Source organism: Periplaneta americana, chromosome 3 (genome assembly GCF_040183065.1).
Source record: "Periplaneta americana isolate PAMFEO1 chromosome 3, P.americana_PAMFEO1_priV1, whole genome shotgun sequence".
Lineage (NCBI taxonomy): Eukaryota > Metazoa > Arthropoda > Insecta > Blattodea > Blattidae > Periplaneta > Periplaneta americana.
The window spans coordinates 195380096-195403741 of NC_091119.1; the positions used below are offsets into that span (position 1 = coordinate 195380096).

Here is a 23646-nt window from a genome sequence, read left to right on the forward strand (position 1 = left end):
TACAGGACATCCTTATACTAGAATTTTGTTGTAAACAAGTGCTACAGATGATTCAGGAATTTTATTATTGTGGAATTATTTTTGGAAATTAAGTATGGATAAAAATAACTGCCATTGTCGAAAGTTAAAATCGTGACATTTGGCCCAATAACAGGACATTGATAACAACACTATTAGAATATAATATGTAGATGACTGTTATTAACCACCGAGCTACTGAACTTCAACATAATTTCCTGGTTCAGTATTTACGATACTGACTTTCACAAATTATAGTGCACTCTACATGAAGGGCATAGAGTGCTGAATATAGTTACAAAAATATACTGTAATTGAAAAGTATGTTCTCAAAACGTGTTAAGTCCACTTTCATAAAAGGACTGGGCTAGTTTTTCTATCCACCTGTGTACGGACTGAGAGAATTTTCAAGTGACATGCACAATAACACAATCTTTTCGATAATGATTGGCGTTGGTTTGGAAATAATCAACTTTAAAACTGCTCTCCTGTAAAATAAGGGAAATGTACTGACGTATCAGCTTATACCATAACACCACATTATGCCACAATAAAAATTATTCCGGCCTGTTTATGATGTTAGCCTTCAGCTTCCCTTAGTCACACCGTTGTGCTTGAACATAAGCACACAAAAGTGTACAATAGCAGTGTGTTGCCTATTTATAGGGGAACTAAATTGTTAAATTGGATATTCTTCAGTAGTAACTGAGAGTAGATCTAATATTTCCATGTTGAATCTTTCGTACACTACTTTTAACACTTGAATATAAATAATTGATTAAATGGCAATCTTACTCGTGTTAATTGTGTAAGCATGTGCGGCTTACAGCTGTTTCGGTGCTTCTTCACACCATCCTCAGAGCGTACTAGATCTCGGCGTCATCTCGAACTTCGCTACCTGTTGTGTGGGTGCGTTCGATTGTTGAAAAGTGTTGAAATGTGGTTTCAAATATTGTGTGTGTTCTGAAATTAATCTGTATGTTGAGAATTTGATCAGGGTGTGTTTTAGTGTGTCTGTATATTTCATATTGTTCTAGTGCGTTCAGTTTTTGGTTTTTGTGTTGTGTGTGTAGGATTTCCATCTCAACACACAAACAAATAAATACAACCACACAGGCGTATACAAACTCACATGCAATAGTTGCGACAGTTTCTACATTGGACATACAGGCAGATAATTCCAAACTCGATACAAAGAACCACACATACAATAACATAAATACAGACATGGGAATCCTACACATACAACCCAAAAACCAAAAACTCAACACACTAGAGTAATATGAAATATGCAGACACACTAAAACACAGCCTGATCAAATTCTCAACACACAGATTAATTTCAGAACACACACACACTGTTTGAAACCACATTTCAACACTTTTCAACAATCGAACGCACCCACACAACAGGCAGCGAAGTTCGAGATGACGCCGAGATCTAGTAGGCTCTGAGGATGGTGTGAAGAAGCACCGAAACAGCTGTAAGCCGCACATGCTTGCACAATTAACACGAGTAAGATCGCCATTTAATCAATTATCTAATCTTTGCTGTTAATTTACGTGCCTTGATTGTCTCTTTTTCTTTTGGTTGGTTATTTAACGACTCTGTGCCAACTACTAGCGTCAATGAAATTGATGATAACGAGATGGTATTTGGCGAGGTGAGGCCGAGGATTCTCCATAGATTACCTGAAATTCGAGTTACAGTTAGGGAATATCTCTAAAAAAGTCCAACCAGGTAATCAGCCAAAGCTGGAATCGAACTCATGCCCCGAGCGCAACTCCAGATCAGAAGGCAAACGCCTCCGTCGACTGAGTTAGCCGATGCTATCCTCGATTGTCTTATATGAAGTCTACCTGTCGAATGTTTCTACATCCTGTATATTCCTTAAGAGTATAGAAACTTAGCATGAGAAGGTATGCAAGGGGAAGAATGAGATAAATCCATCTTCAAATACATCACTGATACGGATCCATTACTTACCTCTAAATTTTGCTGTGGATGAGAGATGTCGGTAAATATTTCCTGAAGCCCTCAGATTCAAGATTTCTTTTAAACGTCGCAAAAGTTGTCTTCGATAATCTAATGATTACCATACTAGACGCTGGATCCGAGATTCGCTGGTTTAAACCCGGCCGAAGGCGATAAAATCTCTGCATGGCTTCCTCTGGAACAGAAGTAAAGCTTTGCGTCCCATGTTGTAGATTTAAGGCAGGTAAAAAAAAATCCCCTTCCTCATAAGTGACTGCAAATAAAATTTGTCGGTCACTTCTCCCTCATGTTGAATGTCAATTCTGGATAACCTCTATAGTTAAAAGCACAGTTAAGTGAAACATTATTACTTACTGCAAATCTTAAAGCTATTGATTTTTATAGCCATTAAAATTGATCTCATTTGCTGGAATTTTAACTTGAAAACTACCTGTTTAGTCACATCGACTAATCAACCTTTATTTCTACATCCTTTTCCAAGTTTACCTGACTACAAACATTACGCATACAGAACTTTGCACTCTTCAATCTCGTTTCGCGTTGCCATGGCAATACACCAGAGCGATTCTTTCTCTGAGTAAGATGCAAACGGATCTGCGAGTGGTCTAGTGGAAATTTAGACGAAGGACTTAACATCAGTCTTGTCCAGCAAGGAGTGAAGTAGGAATTTCACTGCACTGAATATGTTTAGTGGACAATGTCGGAGCTGACCTCAATTTCTAAACAACCTGTGAGGACTCGGAGCTCGCCATCTGACGTACTTATGACCCCGTTAATACGGCTTGGTCGTCAACACAGGTGGAGCTATGAAAGGAAATCTTCTGGCGGAAGGGAAATTATTTAATGACCAGTCTCGAGCTCAAAAATTATAATTCCGTTTACTTGAATGAACGCAAAAACTTGTTTTATTTCTGTGTAGCGATTCGATGCATATGTTACAGATTTTGCTCTGGTATCTACAGTAGTGGCAAAAAAGGCCGGACCGACCCTTGTAGCTGATTTCAGAGCTTTGTTCACAGTGACAGCACGATAGACTGGTAACTAAGACTTTCGTGATTCGAATCCTGCTTGGGAAGGAATCTTTTTTTGTTCCTTATTCAAATTTATTCCCAATACTTTTCGATTGCAGCGATATTTTACTACTTACTTAAATTATTATTCCCAGAACATGAATTTTAACAGCTTATTTTCTAATGGCTTTCGAAATGGGCTACGTCGGCACTCGAAACTACAACAATTTCAATAGATTACTCGCTATCTTGTGAATGCGGGCGTGGCATGCGCAGTGGCTCATTTTGGGGACTGTGATTATTCCGTCGGTGCGGGGGTTTTTTTTTTTGCCACTACTGTACAGAAAAAAAATCTGCTAACGAGTATGAATTTATTATGAAGGGACTTTTTTGGCAGATTTCTCTAGTAGATCGCCATGTTATAATGATCAAATTCTGAAATTTTCATTCTGATGTCTTTAAAAGTAAGGTCAATACAAATTTCTACGTTTAAAGCCCGCATAACAATTTGCTAAAAATGTTCTCACTCATTATAAAATAAATGGCTTGTTTTATCACTGAAGTATAATTATTGAGTTTGTTTGAAAGACAATATTTAAGATTATATTACCATTTTAGTGCCTAATTGAAACTGAAGTATACTTAACTTTAGTAATACAACTTCAAATCGGTTTTATTAATTTATTTTTATTTTAGTAAGTTATTTTACGACGCTTTATCAACATCTCTAGTTATTTAGCGTCTGAATGAGATGAAGGTGATAATGTCGGTGAAATGAATCCGGGGTCCAACATCGAAAGTTACCCAGCATTTGCTCATATTGGGTTGAGGGAAAACCCCGGAAAAACCTCAACCAGGTAACTTGTTCCAAGCGGGAATCGAACCCGGGCCACCTGGTTTCACAGCCAGACGCGCTAACCGTTACTCCACAGGTGTGGACAGGTTTTCTTAAGAAGCTGTTTTGGACTATATGCCCTTTTTCTGTAGACCGCCCCAATTTATATTACGATGACATTAAATAAGTTTATATTACTGTGCATTCAGTGCTATACAACAAAGTTGAGATAATATATGGAAAACGGACGCATAGATCTACGTATCATTTCTCGGGAAATCGTTTTAATACGGATATATCGCCATATTATGAAAGTCATACCCTCAAATTCCTTTCTAATATGTTTAAAACTGAGTTAGTTCACTTATTTTGTTTGTTTTTTAATCGGTTATTTTACGACTCTTTTTCAACTGCTGTGGTTATCTAGCGTCTGAATGATATGAAGGGTGATAATGAGTCCAGAGTCCAGCGCCGAACGTTATCCAGCATTTGTTCTTAATGAGTTGAGGAAAAACTCCGGAAAAACCTCAACCAGGTAACTTGTCCCAGCCAGGTTAAGAACCCGGGTCCGCTCGTTTCACGGTCAGGCATGCTAACCGTTACTCCACAATGGTGGACACTTATTTTGTTACATGTCTACGCAACTCATAAGTTTTTGACAAAAAAACTTCTGTTTCGTTGTTTGAAAATATCCCTTTTACTACAAAAATAAAATAAATATAGCTTCTTTGAAATACAACATTTCAAAGTAGCCTACGTATCATCTATTAATAATAGTTTTAACCAAAACCAAAATTTCGTTCTTGGTGAATGAGAAAGCAATGGTAGATTACAAGACTTATGGGTTCAACTTATTCCAGTGCTGATGATAAATATAAGTTCTTGCAACATTTCGCTTTATCTCCGTCATCAGGTAAACAAAAGAGAAAGGTATCTTGCTCGTTGGGGTAGTTATAAATGCTGAATTCACTTGACTGGCCCTCCATTAACCATTGGTTATGATTCCAACAAGCAAGATACCTCTTTTATTCTATATTTTTTATTCTCCTGAAGACGAAGGTACAGTCAACCTTCGAAGCGCTGTGAGGTTCCTATATTCTTTATTGGAGGGAAACAGTTACACTTTTTCTTTCTGTCTGTCTTTGTTTGTTTGTTTGTTTGTTTGTTTGTTTGTTTGTTTGTTTGTTTCTTTCTTTCTTTCTTTCTTTCTTTCTTTCTTTCTTTCTTTCTATCTTTCTTGCCTTCCTTCCTTCCCTCCGTTTATTTTTCCTTCTTTATTCGTTTTACCTTGCCTGCAGTATCGACGTTACAACCCTTCAAAAATTAAAATACTTAATTGCACAAATAAAAACGTCAATATAAATTGTGTGGATATATATATATATATATATATATATATATATATATATATAATCTTTCTCAATATAGGATCTGTTCACTTCGGTTTATTACACGTTAATAATTTAAACAGGCTCTTAGTTACCTTACGTTTTATGATATTTAAAAACTTTTGTTCAAAATTTGGACTGAGCACATCTGCCGTTAATTACGAAGGCCAATTAATCTATGCTCTCCTCTGGATGAATTACTCATTTAAAATAATATACGAGTATATCGTAACGAGCAAGCAGCTTTTCAGATGTTATACAAATTTCGTTATTTTTCTCTGTCAGGCTTAAAGGAAATAAACTTACGATGGTTGTGTAACTCCGCCCACTTAGAAATAAATTACCCTCGCCCACGAAAACTAAATGTAACAAAAACTTGTTAACTGGATTTTAATTGCATTAAAAGTACCGTGGGGTTGTTCTAAACGCCAGATATTTTCAGTTTATAGTGCAATGAGTAGTTTTTTTTTATTATTTTTAATTATTTTACAAGCACAATTAACAGTTTTAACCCTTTTTAATTATTTTACAATCACGATCTAATTCTGTTTATGTGGATTCAAGTTGACCCGCATTATGATCAAGGCATCAGGAGTTGGGATGAGCGGCAGACCAACATTAGCGATGAGGCCTGCGTGGTAGGCGTCGTGAAGGAATGCGATTCAACATTGTCTTGGAGCGGCGGCGTTCTCAAAGCCGCATTGTGACTGCGCTACTCATGAACTTTCGGAGGCGAGAGTACTACTACGACTGCGAATAAAGCTTCGAGACTCCATAAAAGTCTGTCTCAGATGTGGGTTCAAATCCCTCCCCAAATATATAATGAGAAATAAAATTTTTGTAATTGGAAAAAGAGTGGAGAGTGGTTATCGGAAAACGACGGAGAGCTTTCTGAAGACGTAATGAAAAAAATAATTTTAATAGATGTAGGCCTATTGAAATTATAAGAAGAACACGTTAAAAAGTGTTAAAATAGGAAGATCCTTTCATGCAAGATATAATGAACATATTAAAGCTATAACCAAACCCTACATCACATCAAATTACGCAGAACACATTATCAACAATAATCATGACTACAATAATATAGAAACGGATATGGAAATTTTACACATCATACCAAAAAGTTCACAGTTAAACATCCTAGAACAATACGAAATATATAAACATACAATAACATACCCACAACATATACTTAATACACAATTACAGTTCAATACCCACACATTATTCGACGTCATGATACGTCATAACACACAAACAACCAGCCCCACCAAGCGCAACACACCCCCACCCCTACAACTGACAAATGCACATCGCAGAATTCAAGATCACCAGTAGTTCAGGAGACACTGATGACGACGTAACATCACATCGAGACGGGCCGTCTGTCCAAGGTATATACCTTTTTTAAAAATTTTAACACTTTTTAACGTGTGACTAAACAATTTTATGTTTTTAACAAACAAAGTGTTAACGTGAACTATAATCAATGAATTATAAGAAGAAATATTTCAAAAGCCAAGGTAACAAATGTAAAACTGAAAATGGAGTCTTTCAATAATATGAAGCTGGAATCTCACTTAAAAAGTCGTATAGTTTAATAGTTTATTTAGGAAGTCATTAAGTTATGAAAAATTACAATTTATTGGCGTAGTCAGAATTTAAAATATTTAAGTACAATTTCTTTTTTCAAGTTCCAGACTACCAGCATGGATTTTTTTATTAACATAAACATTTATTACAAAAATAGATTAAAACTGTTAAATACATAGTACATAAAACAATACTGAATATATTAAATATTAAAACAAAAATTAAATTCAGTGAATTTACTTGTAACCTCGTATGAGCAACGATAGTGAATTTACATTCAAACATATATAGGGCTGTATTCAAAGACATTCTTAGCGCGGGCTTCCGGTGGATGATCAGCGAACTAACGTTTTTCGTATTCATAAACCAGTGTTAGCGATATGATATATGATATGATATGATATGATATGATATGATATGATATGATATGATATGATATGATATGATATATGATATGATATGATATGATATGATATGATATGATATGATATGATATGATATGATATGATATGATATGATATGATATGATATGATATGATATGATATGATATGATATATGATATGATATGATATGATATGATATGATATGATATGATATGATATGATATGATATGATATGATATGATATGATATGATATGATATGATATGATATGATATGATATGATATGAATCCTGTACAAGTAAACAGTCGATAGCCGGAGCTAATTTAGCACGCTTGTTGCGCGGGCTAGCGAAATGTCTATGAATAGCACTCATAGAGTGTTAGTTGGGAGGCCTGAGGGAAAAAGACCTTTGGGGAGATTAAGACTTAGATGGGAGGATAATATTAAAATGGATTTGAGGAAGGTGGGATATGATGATAGGGACTGGATTAATCTTGCTTAGGATAGGGACCAATGGCAGGCTTATGTGGGTGTGGCAATGAAGCTCCGGGTTCCTTAAAAGCCATTTGTAAGTTAGAACATATATCTTAATTTATTTTTGAAAAAACTAATATCATTGATAATTCTGAGGTTAAGAGGAATTTTATTAAAAAGTTTCACACCCACAACAAAATGACTACCGGTATTATAAGTCCTGCTTAATCTACATTATTGAAGAAAGGATATAATTGAAGACTTAAAATTGTATAAATTCCAAGGGTGACTGTAAGTAACTGCAAATCTAATGTTTTGAGATAATTAGGAAATAGTTTTTGTACATCCAGCCTTTTGTCTCTCTGTGTAGTGGACTTATAATTATTTTTTTGCATTTTATTTAACAAACAATAATGCACCTCTAACCTTACTATTTACATAATGTACTGATGTAGATGGGGAAGAGAAGGCCTGATAGCCTTAACTACACTAGAATAAATAAAGAATTGAATAAATAAAGAAATTAATGAATAAATAATAAATAAATAGATAAATAAATAAATACTAAATAAATAGATAAATACATAAATAATGAATAAATAAATACTTAGAAACACAAAGATTAAAATTAAAATTAATAACAAGATTAGTTTAACGACTAGGATAACAAATCAAGGCTTAAAACAAGGTTGTCCACTGTCTCCTTGTTTATTTAATATATATATTAATGCACTTATTAAGGACTGGGAAATTGATTTGGCCACACATTTTGTGATCGATAATAAACCCCTTAACACTCTGCTCTACGCAGATGATGTAATTATATTAGCTAACACCGAAGACAACTTACAAATGGCAATTCATAGGTTATATCAAAAAGCAAATGAGTACAATTTAGAAATTTCTATAAACAAAACAAAAACCATGGCCTTTATTGGTAAAAATTCTATAAGAACTAAAATAGTTATCAATAACTCTGGAGTAGAGCAAGTAAATGCTTTTACTTACCTTGGCTGTAATCTCTCCTATATTCATTCTCGAGATATAGATAATAAATTAGCCAAATTTCAACAGCTGCTAAGAACAATTAGAAATACACTGTTTAAGAAGGTCCGGCAAGACACAATTTTGAAATTCTACAAAACAATGGTCATTCCAACTTTGCTATATGGATCAGAAACTTGGACTCTAACAACTAGTCAACTGAAAAGAATAGAAGCAGCTGAGATGAGATTACTAAGACCGCTAGCAGGCTACACTCTCTATGACCATAAATATAATGAAGACATCCGACAAGAACTAAATATCGCAGCCATTACAGAGACAATCCACAAGTATCGGAGCAACTTGCATGAGCATGTTCTACGGATGCCAAATGATAGACTACCCTGGAGATTAGTAAATTACAGACCCCTTGGATACCGAGATCGTGGACGCCCGAAGAAGCGATGAAGAGACCAGCTTTTCACCTGAGACGGAATAGGCCAAATGGCCTAAACCCTGATAGCTATTGATGATGATGATGATGATAAATAAATACTAAATAAATCAATAAATATTAAATCATAAATAAATAATGTATAAGTAAATAGAAAAATAAATAAATAAAATTAATATTTATATAAAATAAATTATGAATTAATAGTTACTTAGATTCTGTACTGGATCCGCGATGCGAAGGATGAATGATGAAAAATTAACAGAAGACCAGAACGAAGATGATAAGAAACGTTTTAAACATTAGTCTCGTAGGAAATCATAATGCCCAAAACTATCATAGCCTATACAGATAATGTGTCTGTGTGTGTGAAGTTTAGACAATGACAACGACACAACGTAACGACCGCTGTAAAATGACCTTGTCTTAACTGGGCTAAACAAAATCCCTCCCTAACATTATCTACTTTTGTTGATCGATGGAAATATAATAGAGCCAATTGGCTAGTATGTATCCATCGATTCATAGAGTCATTCAACCTAAGAGCCAACTGGCTAGTCTCTGATATTGAGACAACTCATCCTGCCTAAGGTTTTTCCGTGGTTTTCCTAAGGCGCTAAGACAAATGTCGGGATGAGCCCTAAAAGAAATGGGCCACGGACCTGCACTCATATCCCCATTAATCTTCCTAATTACTTAAATTAATTAACTAATTACATCTTTCCCCCCTCTTCGTAATTGAGCCATCATATAGCCAAATGGCTTGTCTCAAAATTGAGACGATCAACAAGGCTCATGACAACAATCACCTCCTACATAATAGCCAAATTGGCTAGTCTCCTATACATGAGACAACTCATCTCGCCTAAGGTATTCCGTGGTTTTCCTCAGGCGTAAGACAAATGTCGGGATGAGCCCTATAAGAAATGGGCCACGGACCTATATGCCCTTCCCCATATATATTCCACCTTTATTATAAATGATGTATGCCCTAGTTCAGATAATATTAATAGTCTATTAAATATACGAGGTCACTCAATAAGTCGCAAATTGAAAGGACAGGGACCTCTCAAATTGCAGATTAGATTTCACGGCGCTTCTTCCGACGGCCTTCACCTGCTTTGTCATCGAACAACAGATGACGGCGTCTTGCCATTCTAACGGCAAACACCAGCCAAATCCTCCTCGCCCCGTTCCGTGATCAATTGATCAATCTCAGCCCCCCTCGCGTATGTGGTACCTAAGAGGTTACGTCCAATTTCGGCTTCCCCTTCAAAATTTTCTAGAGCTCCTTCAGGGGAGCAGCGTAACCCGGAGTGAGACTAGTGGCCAACAGGCTTGGAGCTTACATATTTAGTTTTGTACAGCCCCCAACCCCTTGCAAGGACGCGTTTTGCGTACCTTTTAAATTTTCCTCCCAATTCTCCTTCGATTTTTCGATTTTCGAGACACAGGACCTGCATTCACTTCCCCAGACATTGGTGACGGCTCAAGATTAATGATTGTTCACATCGAACTCGGGCCCTGGCAGGGTTCAATCGTCCCCTTGTACAGATCACTGGAGTCATCAAGGAGCCAATTGGCTGGTCTCCTGATCTGAGAAAAATCATCAAAGCGCCAATTGGCTATTGTAAGATGAATCCCTACGCGTTCGAATCTTCAAACAGCCAAACTGGCTATCACCGTTTCGTGCCTAGACTTCTCCTCCATCGCGTCTCTCCTCCGGATCAGGTCGCTGTACTTCTGCCCCTCCTCCCCTCCCGTATGTTGTAGCTAATCAGTTACGTCCATTTTCGGCTTACCCACTGGAAATTTCTAGCGCTCCTTCACTGGGGCGGCGAAACCCGAAGTGAGACAAGTGGCCAAGAGGCTTGGAGCTCACATATTCAGTTTTTCACAGCCCCAACTCCCCCCTTGCAAAAAGGACGTGTTTTCACGTACCTTTAAAGTTTCTCATCCCACTTCCCCCCACTCATTCATTCAAGCCACAGGATGTACGTCCAGACACAGGATCAGTTGCCTCAGGTACGCCGAGAAGAGTCTTGCGACCTCGGATACCACTCCACTGAAGATGTCTGCCGCAGTTGCAGACGAAACGTCTGGTATAAAACCAACTAATAGACCACGGCCTCTCAGCCCGGAAAATGAATCTACATCAATTGAGAAATAGTTCGTATACCGTGTAATTTTCAATCTAATTCCCTTAAAGTTTAAATTTGAGAGCAGTTAGAGAATCATATGTCTTGATGCACTGAACACCACTCTGAAGATAGTCGATGCCCATGTTTTATTCCGAGAAATGGAGAAAATTATGCAAGAAGAGCAGATGCATGGTACATTTTAAACACAAACCATGTTGAACTTCACTGTAGCAATGGCTGAACCAGTTATTTGTTAAGTCGCTGGAAGGCGGACCTTGAAACCTCACACAATACCGCACAGCAAACCAACCCCCAGGTATTGTTGTCTGTTAATTTGACAGTAAAAGTACCACCAACTACAGCTCGAACACCTCTTCTTTGAAGTCCTTTCTTTATTTCACAAGTGCATCTCGAGATCTATACGTGGTATGTTAATTTGATGTACAGAGTGGTACAAAATATATCTTACATCAGAACGATGCCTTAACTGCCCGTGAATACTTATTCTTCTATTTCTTAATAGGCCTCTAGCCTGTTGGATCCAAATTATTGGTTTTGTCATCTCTTCTGTGGGCTTCCTGGTCATCTTTGTCTTTGAGGACATCCATCACGAACAATCCTGTCCTTATGTATGGAATCCATTCCTTTCGTCTTCATATTACCCATTGTCCAATACCTTGTAAGTCGTACCTAATATTCATACTTCGTATTCTATGTAGCATTGATTTTCCTGCTATTTTCCTAAGTGTGCTCATCTTTGAAGTTTCCAAAAGTTGTTTTATTTTCGTTGAATCTCTTCTTATTTCAGCAATATAAGTAAGAGATGGACTTGCCTCACTTGTCTCATGAAAAAATGGCAACCTGTTTCAGTGTTTTGGTAAAGTGCTTGCTCGATTGTCAAACCATTAAATAATAGATTCACTTTATTATTAATTTTGAAAGATCTTACACTGTTATATCTATTAAACCTTAAATTAGCAAATGTTTAAGTTTTTAATTTGCGCAACTTGTATTCTGACCATCTCATGTGAGATTTTCCAATATCACTATGGTTGGGTTTTAACACAGTTTTTTGGATGTTAAAAAATATGTGTTCAAAGAGAAATTTCCAAACGCTCATTATCATATACGCTTCCAAGTTTAGAGACCTGTATTAGCTCAGAAATATAGAAAACTTGTCATTTTACCAAGAAAATTGAAAGATCTAAAAGATTATGTGAATGAGTCGATATTTTACGACGTTTTATCAACTGATATGGTTATCTAGCGTCTGGATGAAATTAAATTAATAATGTCAGCGAAATGAATCCAGGGTCCAATGCCGAAAGTTACCTAGCATTTGCTCTTAATGGGTTGAGGGAAAACTTCCGAAAAAGCCTCAACCAGGTAACTTGTCTCAACCAGGATCTGAATCTGGTCGGCTTGTTTCACGGTCAGGCGTGCTAACCGTTATTCCACAGCGGTGATTTGTTAGTTCAGTGAATTTCAGACTGCTTTCATTTCATAAAATGTAGTAGTATCTGAGTATGTTGGCGTGGCTAACAGAAATAATGTTTTTTCTTACAGCTGCGGTCCCGCCCCCCAGTCCGAAATGGTGTCGCGCCGGAGAATTCTGTCGCGATCACGTGATGATCTGAACCTGGACTCGACATACGTAATGCAGGAAGAAGAAGAGGACGTTTGGTACCAGCGTGATAAACTATACAAGGTAAGGAATCGCTGCCAGGACTTCTAATTTAGTATTGATGGCTAAGAAGTGATACCTCGTATCTGTAAATTTTCAGTTGAATCAAAAAGCTGTTTTAGAAATTAATTTTTCTCAAATTAGACGAACTTTTTATATGTATTTCCACTTTGCACCATCTCCCCTCGAGAACGAAATATCAGAGGCAGTTAAATGAGGGTCTTCGCTTTTCTCTAAATTTGCTGTTTAAGTCTGTCAAAAATAATTCAGTATATTGGACACCTACCTCTGATTGATATTCAGAGTCATATGTAACTTTTTATTATCAGACAGTACATCTCACTTGACGACATGTGTCAGAGGAAGAACAATATTGTTTGCACACACCTGAAGTCTGATTAGTGTAATATGTAGCTAGTCGGCGATGTATGCAATGGAGGGGGAAAAGAACTGGCCATCCTACTCCATTATCTCCTGGTTTATTTACCTCATAGTGGTGGCTTATTGGTATCACTTGTGGTGTTCATACCTGTCTTCGGACAATCGACTAAACAACAACATATTGGACATCTTAAGGGGAGAGGGTAATTAGATATGATGCAAAATCCAATAAATTTTCAAAAATTATGTTGTCCTTTAAAATACCCCTTTATGTATGAGAAATATATTAGGGCTATTTAAAATTTAAGGCACATTTATTGCCTCGTAGGCTGCTGTGAAGCCATGACGCCATTTTTAAATCTCTCCGTCACAGGGTTTTTAAATTACACAAAAATTTAATTGCAATTACCCGTAACTTTAATTTTTCTTTTCATTTTTTCTTTAAAATACGCTTTGATATGTGAAGAAGACATTAGATAAAGTTTAATGAACAATTATGACCATTTCAGCTGCTTGTGACATTTTTAAAGCTATGGTCCACAGGGGTTTTAAGTTACACTAAACTTTGATTGCAATTTCCGCGTGACTTTAATTTTTTGCTTTATTCCATAGAAACAGTTATACATCTCTATAATCAGGAATTTCTCCTCTCAATAATTTCACTGCATAGTCTTTTATGTCTTCATTTATAAATCGATCTGGTTTTGTACGTTCTTTTGCTGATTCTAAATAGTGTATTTCTGTTATTTATATCTTATTTTTTCCCAATTTTTCTCAGTCTGTACCTCACTGCCAAAATCTTACTCAAGAAGCAACTGGTATACATTTTTAAAGAGTGAAACAGGAGCTGATGCGAACCATTCTTCCTTCAAGTTTTATGCGTGAGGTGTGCTTAGCCACGTGCGACATCCGGTCACAATCAAGTAAGCTTCACACCAGACCGATCCAGGTTCGGTTCCCCACATATTATACAGATTTTGAAAGACAAAATAGTTTTGAGCATTTTCCGTACATGATCTTCGTTATAATTCTCTATAGACAGCTTTTTCAGTTAATAGTTTCCGGTATTTCATGTTGTATAGGTGTACAAACATTTTGTTATGGGAAGAAATGAGCGATCCTTGTCTCATTGTAAGCCTGTCCCCCACGTAGTACGCTCAATAAAAACGACACTTCCTTTCACTGCACATCCCGAGCTTCTGCTCGCTGTCAATATAATAGTAGCGACGACATCCAATTTCTTTTATTACACATCCCGCTTTCTGGCCAACAAACATCTGTCAACAACAAAACGTAAGTAGATACCACTCTCTTTCAACTACTGATGATACTGGAATCAGTATATAATAAAAATGCTCTGACAAAGAAATGTACCATCAGTAATCACCACCACACGGATTTTGATGACCTAAAAACCCTAAAAGTGACCTAAAAATGTTAGAAAATTACCTAAAATGTTGAAAAAATGACATAAAAATAAACAATCCTATACATAAGTAGTAAAAATCCTACTTTAAATTAACAGCTCTCTTCTCCTTGCAATAGATAACACTGTACATCCGAAGATTCTAGAATGTGAACGACTGACGGTTGTCGGAGGGAACATTATTATAAAAATAAAAAATTTCCCATACGAATACAAATTTTCCCACAACTTACAGTATGAGCTACAATTAATAAATTAATTAGACTAGCTATAATTAAATGTTTAACTACAATAAAAGAGAAGAATAAAAATATCAGTTTTACCGAACCTCCTCCATATCTAGCATAGGCCTAACAAATCCCAATGGTGAAGACTAAATTAGTCGTTGGTGATTTTAAAGGCGCTGCAGTTCAATTCCTTTGTTTGCAAGGCAGAGCTATGTCCTATTCTATTTCTCTTCTTCCTTTTGACATCACTTACTATCGAGAAAAATCTCTCAGATTCCTCATTTGAATGGGGTAGTGTCAGTACCATATTTTCCTATATTGGAAAATGTTAGCTCGTCATTGCAGTCTTCAGCTTAAATGACTAAAAGAAAATTAAAATTAAAGAAAACACCAAAAATGCCCTCAAAATTAAAAAAAAAAGACCTAAAAAATTAAAACAGCGAAATATGACCAACATATAACATTCCTGTAACCAATAGCTCGTATCCAGGACTTATATATTTACGGACGTAGCAAAGGATGTCATGTCATCAAAGTCCGCGCCTTGGACTAATCACAGAAGACGACATCTCTTGTCATCGTCGTCAAAAGGAATCTCTATTCACGTATGCTTTTAATTTCGGTTTTCATCCCCGCCAATCAGAATAATCTTATTGTTGTTTAGTCAACTGTCCGAAGACAGGTTTTAACCTCATAAGTGACAACAATAAGGCATCACTCATGACGCAACTAAGCCAGGAGATACATATATGTTGACTAATAACTCATTAGACTTCAGATGTGTACAAACAATATCATGTGTTGCCTACAAAATTGAAAATGTTGCATCGTTTCTAATAAATATAAGATCTAATGAGCTTTCAGAAATTCGAATTAAAAAGGGCTTAAGTATATTAATGACATTACTTACAATTCAACCTGTACGTATACATAATCTGCTATGTCTTGTGTTGTAGTTTATGATATTGACATACTATGTGTTCAGTGCAAAACGTTGCTAATTATATCTAATTCTTTGCAAAAGGGGGTAGCCTCATTATTTGTTTATTGTTCACCCCCACACCCTAAATTTCTGATTATAATAAATGATTGAGTGGTAAAGTGAAATTTCTAGGACATATTCTGACAAAATAAAAGAAGCTCAATTAAAATTTGAATTTTTTTCAAATATGTTTTTGTAGTTTTCCTCAACTTTGCAAAAGTGGAACTACCTCGTTTTTGGAGGTAGCCCTTCAATTGGAAAAAAATTCATGAACCCACAAGGAATCGAACCTGTGTCCTTCGGCTTTGTATCGTAGCACCTTAATCACTATGCTGCCGCTTACTCTCTAAATAGTATTAATTAAGAGTAGTTACTTTTATTTCATTGCCTTCGTATGTAGGAAGTTAGACACATGCACTAGATTTTAATCAAATATTCAAATTTCTGTATTCCTGCATTAGATTCCCCTGTAGTGTTTTTTTTTTTTTAGCGCACAGATTTTTCTTTTCCGTAATAGTATCATAATTACAACTCACTCGCATTCTAGCGCTATTACTTCGCTGAAGTGACAACTGAGCAGCGGTTTACGATCGTTAACTGTTTCCATGTAGTAATTAAGTCGCTTTACTGTTGTTCCATTTTATTTTCTTGTTGCGGCTGTAAAACGCTGCTCCGATGTCAACAAACATGTGACAGGCGAAGTGCGTCTGATGACTAAAGCGATTATCTTGTAAGTGTCTGGTTCTGCTGAAATACGTGAATTAAAACAGACAGCAGATAAAACGTCACATAGCAGAGTATTAGAAAATACGATTTAGTATTTTATTATTTCTTATTCTGTATCCAGCAACTATCAAATAAAGTTTTTTATATTACAGTACAACTCATCGTGGGTATAATTTTATAAATTACGAGCTGTCTTTTTTTTAATGCTGTATCAAATTCGACGGTTATTTAGCATCTGAGTGATAGGAAGGTGCTAATGTAGTGAAATGAGTCCAGGGTCCAGGGCCCGAAGCTGCACAGCTATTAATGGGTTGAGAGATAACCTCGGAAAAAATCTCAACCAGGCACCTTGTCTCAACCAGGATTTGTAGCAGTGCCCGCTCATTTCACGGTTAGACATGTTAACCATTACTTCACAGCGGTGGACTACGAGCGTTCTTATTTTCTGTATCAAAATAAAATTAAAATAAAATCATAATACACTTTGTCTAATGAAGGATTTAGACATTTTAGACTGCTTCTGGGAGCAAACAGAAAGCTTCTTTATACAAATTTATGCACGTGAAAGCTCATTTTTGGACATACAATGATATTTTGCATTATATTAATGAAATAATAATAATAATAATAATAATAATAATAACAATAATAATAATAATAATAATAATAATCCGTGGCGCTACAGCCCGTGAAGGGCCTAGACCGACCAGCCGGCTGCTGACCTCACGCCCACATGTCGAAGCAGAGGTGGACGATCATCCAACCAGAATGGAGGTATCGTGTGGTTAACACGATGATCCCCCCAGCCATTATAGCTGGCATTCGCAACCGGATTTCGCTATCTATCGTAGCTCTCCATGTGCATCACGATGCTGGGTGGGCACCGGTCCCATACACTGGCCGAAATTTCATGAGAAAATTTCTTCCCCTATGAGGACTCGAACCAGCGCGCATTCCGTAACGCGAGTCCAAGGCAGGATGCCTTAGACCGCGTCGCCACGGCGCGAGACAATAATAATAATAATAATAATAATAATAATAATAATAATAATAATAACATGAAGGTTGCGACACAAATTCTCAAAGCTATCAGGATAGAAAAAAATATTTGAGAAATGCGTTTTATTATTTGTAACATTATTTATATTCGAAAAGTATTGTAGGAAGAAATTTCTCTCTCTGGATTTGCTCCGGAGATGATCGGGTGCAGCCTGTGATAAATTATATTTGTTGCTAGTAGGCCTTAGCATGCAAAGTGAAAATGATAAAACAAGAACAATAATAATAATAACAATAATAATAATTACAATAATAATAATAATAATAATAATAATAATAATAATAACATGAAGGTTGCGACACAAATTCTCAAAGCTATCAGGATAGAAAAAAATATTTGAGAAATGCGTTTTATTATTTGTAACATTATTTATATTCGAAAAGTACTGTAGGAAGAAATTTCTCTTTCTGGATTTGCTCCGGAGATGATCGGCTGCAGCCTGTGATAAATTATATTTGTTGCTAGTAGGCCTTAGCATGCAAAGTGAAAATGATAAAACAAGAACAATAATAATAATAATAATAATAATAATAATAATAATAGTAATAATAATAATAATAACAACATGAAGGTTGCGACACAAATTCTCAAAGCTATCAGGATAGAAAAAAATATTTGAGAAATGCGTTTTATTATCTGTAACATTATTTATATTCGAAAAGTATTGTAGGAAGAAATTTCTCTCTCTGGATTTGCTCCGGAGATGATCGGCTGCAGCCTGTGACAAATTATAGTTGTTGCTAGTAGGCCTAGCATACAAAGTGAAAATGATAAAACAAGAACAACGATAATAATAATAATAATAATAATAATAATAATAATAATAATAATAATAATAATAATAATCTGACGAGAAATTCCAAATTGTAGAATAATAATAGAGTGGCGGTGGTTATCGCTGTTACTATTACCACTATTATATTAGAAGATTCGTCTCCAGGCATAACGACGTTCCAGTAATGAAAAATTCTTCAGTTTCTCTTAAAATAGCTTGCCTATTCGTAAATAAATATAAAAGCAAAAAGACATCATATCTTTAGTTTTGCGATGAAGTTGTAATTTCACTAATATAGTAATATGTAATGTGATAATGATGGTGATAATTAATAATAATAATAATAATAATAATAATAATAATAGCATGAGCTCTCCGCGTGCACTTGTTGTGAACAGTCTTAGTTAATTGCCATTTATTGACATTTCGTGCACCTCGTCTGGTCCCCCACTGACCCGCTGACCACAGCGCAGACAGGTGAAGTGGAGCGGTTGATGAAACAAGCGCATTAGTGCTCTTCGTGTCTCTTAAAAACCATTTCTTGCTATCATTAAGATGAAGGAAGGCACTCTTGAGACGAAGCCAGTTGCAACAGACTAGTGAATCTTCTCACGAGATGGCTCTCAGATCGCCTGCCTCCTCGAGTCACGCGTACACGATTCTGCGACTGGTTTTCCGGGACAACACAATCACGAATTGAGTCACTAGTAAACACAGAGGCAAAGCAGCATCCATCAGAAGTGTTTGCTTGTAATTAACGTGACCCTATTCTTGGTATTATCTAATATGTATTCAGCATTTGATTTTACTGTGACTCTTCCTGTTGTTTGCTAATTATTTCATTCATTTATTTTATGGTTCCTACACCTATCTTTTATATGCTAGCTTCATTCATTCATTTTACTTTATTCCTGCTTTTTAATTGCTAATGTATTTATTTACTGTTATCCTGAAGACTTGGAATAATACATTCTTTTCCAAGCAAAGCACTATACAAATAATTCCTACTGAAGACAGAAAGTAAATTTTTATGTTACGCAAATTTATGTTTTTATGTGATCTAGGGGTATACATAATAAATACAACATATAGAAGTGTTAGAAATGAAACAATTTAAATGTAATGTACAAAACACTTTCTTTCATTAAGGTACTTATGAGATGGCCTGGAAACAGACTGACTACTTAAATAGTCATAAATCATAGTTAGCAAAGAATTAAATTTTTAATCAAACAGTTTATGACCAGTCAAATAATCCTAAAATCTTTACTAACAGTAGGGTTAAATTTTCATCATTTTGTAACTGTCAAAATCGTTGTAAAACCATTGTAAGCTCTTCATCAAAGATATTGTGACCAGTCAAATAATCCTAAAACTTTACTAACAGTGGGATTAAAATTTTCATTATTTTGTTACTGTCAAAGTCGTTGTAAAACCATTGCAAGCTCTTCATCAAAGATATTGTGACCAGTTAAATAATCCTAAAACCTTTACTAACAGTGGGATTGAATTTTTCATCCTTTTGTAAGTGTCAAAATCGTTGTAAAACCATTGTAAGCTCTTCATCAAAGATATTGTGACGAGACAAGTAATCCTAAAACCTTCACTAACAGTGGGATTAAATTTTTCGTTATTTTGTAACTGTGAAAATCGTTGTAAAAACCATTGTAAGCTCTTCATCAAAGACATTGTGACGAGACAAGTAATCCCTTTACTAACAGTGGGATTACATTTTTCATCATTTTGTAAGTGTCAAAATCGTTGTAAAACCATTGTAAGCTATTCATCAAAGATATTGTGACGAGACAAGTGATCCTAAAACTTTTACTAACAGTGAGATTAAATTTTTCATCATTTTGTAAGTGTCAAAATCGTTGTAAAATCATTGTAAATTCTTCATCAAAGATATTATGACCAGACATATAATAATTTTGGATAGACATGCTGTCACTGAAGTTAAAATTAATGTGAGTTGTGGCGCAAGGGACTTTTTATATAAAGCGTTACAATATTTTATTAAGATATTGATAAAATGAAAACCACTTATCATAGAGGGGTGAAATTTTGTACATGTGTTATTATTCACCAGATATACCAGTCTTAAAAGTTTTGTGAATGTAGCTTTAAAAACATTGAAGTTAGTAATTTCAGTATATTGTCCCCTTAACGACGATTTCTATAATATGATTCTTTATATACACTGGAACAAATATTACTATTGGGTTTTTCTGTACAGTGAATCGGCAGTATTAATGATTATTAATATTTTTACTTTTTGTTCTTTTATAATAAAAAATTCTAGTAATTTACTGATTAATTTTTCAGCAAAACTCTGTAGTAAGTTTTGATCCCATGCATATAAGAATCTATATCAATGAATATCAGTTAACAATAATGTAAATTGTGGCGCAAGGAACATTTTATATAAAGCGATTGAATATTTTAATAAAATATAATAAAGTAGAAACCACGTATCATAGGCGGATGAAATTTTGTACATTTGTCATTATTAATCAGATATACCAGTGATCAAAATTTGGTGAATCCAGCTTCATAAGTATTATAGTTATTGATTTCACTATTGTGAAGCATAAAAATATGGAACTTGGAAATTTCAGTATAGTGTTCCCTTAATAGAAGTGGTAAATTACTTGGAAAACATGTTCACCAGTAGGGAAAAGTTCTAGGGGAAAAAGTGCTCTCGCATTTAATGCTCTGTTAACAGTAGATTTAAATTTGAATAAGACAAGCAGAATTTTCTGTCTATTCATTTTGTGGACATTAACAGTACTGTTCACTGTACTTAACAAATGGCAGGATCTTATTTATCACAATAAAAGACAGGAGAATGGATTATTGCGTCATTCGGTTAAAACTGACACAGGCGTACTCCAGTTTATGAACTTGTAACCTTGTGTAACTCGAATGTAAGACAATGGAAACAGTTTCGTAACAGGAGACATTATATTATGTGCATTGTCAAAAATATTGTAACTCCAAAGTGTGATTTATATGTCTTGTTTCTGCTTTCACAAAAGTAATAAAATAAAAAATATGGTTGACGAGATTATAATTATGGTAGTGAGCGGAAACTATCTGCATAACAGTATTGTATCCGACAATGTAATGGTTCCGAAAGACCCGTGTTGCAAATAACTTTCACTCTATGAATGCTGCCAATAAACCTCGTCGAGCGTGGAGAGGAATGAACACGCCTCCTCTTGAAACGTACACCATTATTGATTTACTAATTCAGAGCCATACAGATGTATTCGTAGATAAATTGAAGAAATATGGTGAGCTTTAAATTCGGACAACAGTAATTGCTTTGGTCACGCATCTTGGGAACTGTGTCATGGTCGATTAGACATTTCTAAATTTTCTTTCACAATAAAAGATGTAACAAGTTACTTTTATGCATAAATTACTTATTTTGTAAATGTGCCCCAAATTGATATAGGAAAAAATTGAAGATCGGAAAATATGGCGCTAGCGTATTGCAAGAACACAGCTGTCCTAAGGAGATTGGATACAGGGGCGTAGTAGAGAGCTTCTCAGGATATAGGAATACAGAATGCAGTTTTCTAGATACAGTATGCTGGGATGTAGGTTACAGATATGGAGAATGTGGGAATGCAGGATAGAAATCAGGATATGGAGAATATTTAAGGTGTGGTATATAGAATATCAGATGATATACTTACTTACAAATGGCTTTTAAGGAACCCGAAGGTTCATTGCCTCCCTCACATAAGGCCGCCATAGGTCCCTATCCTGTGCAAGATTAATACATTCCCTACCATCATACCCCATCTCCCTCAAATCCATTTTAATATTATCCTCCCATCTACGTCTCGGCCTCCCCAAAGGTCTATTTCCCTCCGGTCTCCCAACTAACACTCTAAGTTATATGCATTTCTGGATTCGCCCATACGTACATTATATAGAATGTGGAATGTAAAATAACACCTAGATATTCAGGATGCAGAAATGCGGTTTTATTAGTTACTCAGAAGGCGGGATGAAAGTATCCCGAATATGAATATGCAAGGTGAAGATATTCAGAATATAAAGATGCAGGATAAATATATAGAGGATATGGAGATTAAGGATGAAGAAATGCAAGATAATGGAGATTCAGGGTGAAGAAATCCAGGATAATAGAAATTCAGGATGAAAATATCTAGGATAATGAAGATGTTCATTATATGGCGATACGGGATAAAGATACTCAGGACATGGAGATGAATAATGAAGATATTCAGGATAATGCTAATGCAGGATGAGGATGTTAAAGATAATGGAGATGTTCAGGATACAGAAATACGGAATGAAGACACTCAGGATATGGACACACAGGATTAAGGTGTTAAGGATATGAAGATGAAGGTTGAAAATATTCAGAGTAATGGAGATGCAGGATAAAAATATTCGGAATTATTGTGAGGCAGGATGAAGATTTTCAGGATAATGGAGATACAACATGAAGATACTCAAGATGTCATGATTCTTGGTGAAGATATTCAGAATGCAATAACGCAGGATGATCGTATTAAGAGTGCCGAACAATAAATATTCTGACATTGGACACGCGGTAATAGAGGATGTAGATATTCAGAATCCAGTAATGCAGGAAATGTGTGGATACAAAATAGTAGATATTCTGAAGGTGGGATGAAGGATAATATAGATTGAGCATATAATATGCTATACAGATATTAAGGATTATGGAATATAGGATAATAAATATTCTAGAGATAAAGGTCAATATGAGAATATTCAGGATTCGACAACGAAGATATTCAGGATACAGGGATGCAGGACAATACATATTAAATTGCATCTTTGATATCTAGTATCCTACATACTCGATTCAAAAATATTTACATCATGCATTCCGCATCCAGAATACATATTATGCTGCATATCTGCATCCTAAATACATATCTTCACACTGCATTACTCTATTCTCAATATCAGGGTGGGAGATAAACATATTGAGTATGTAGGAATGCAAGATGAAATTAGTTCAGGATAAGGGGATACAGTATAGTGACTATTCAGAATGAATGATAATATGCAGGATTTGGGGTTGCAAGTACTCC

The 23646-nt window shown here is 35.5% G+C and overlaps 1 protein-coding gene across 4 annotated transcripts in view; it reads left to right on the forward strand.

Moving 5' to 3' along the window:
* Positions 1–23646, forward strand: part of exp (expansion) — a 541237-nt gene that overhangs the window by 236243 nt on the left and 281348 nt on the right. For all 4 annotated transcript variants that reach the window (XM_069822437.1, XM_069822438.1, XM_069822436.1 and 1 more), the window contains exon 2: positions 12847–12988. In XM_069822437.1, the coding sequence (XP_069678538.1) occupies positions 12847–12988 (142 nt within the window). The remainder of the gene's footprint in view (positions 1–12846; positions 12989–23646) is intronic.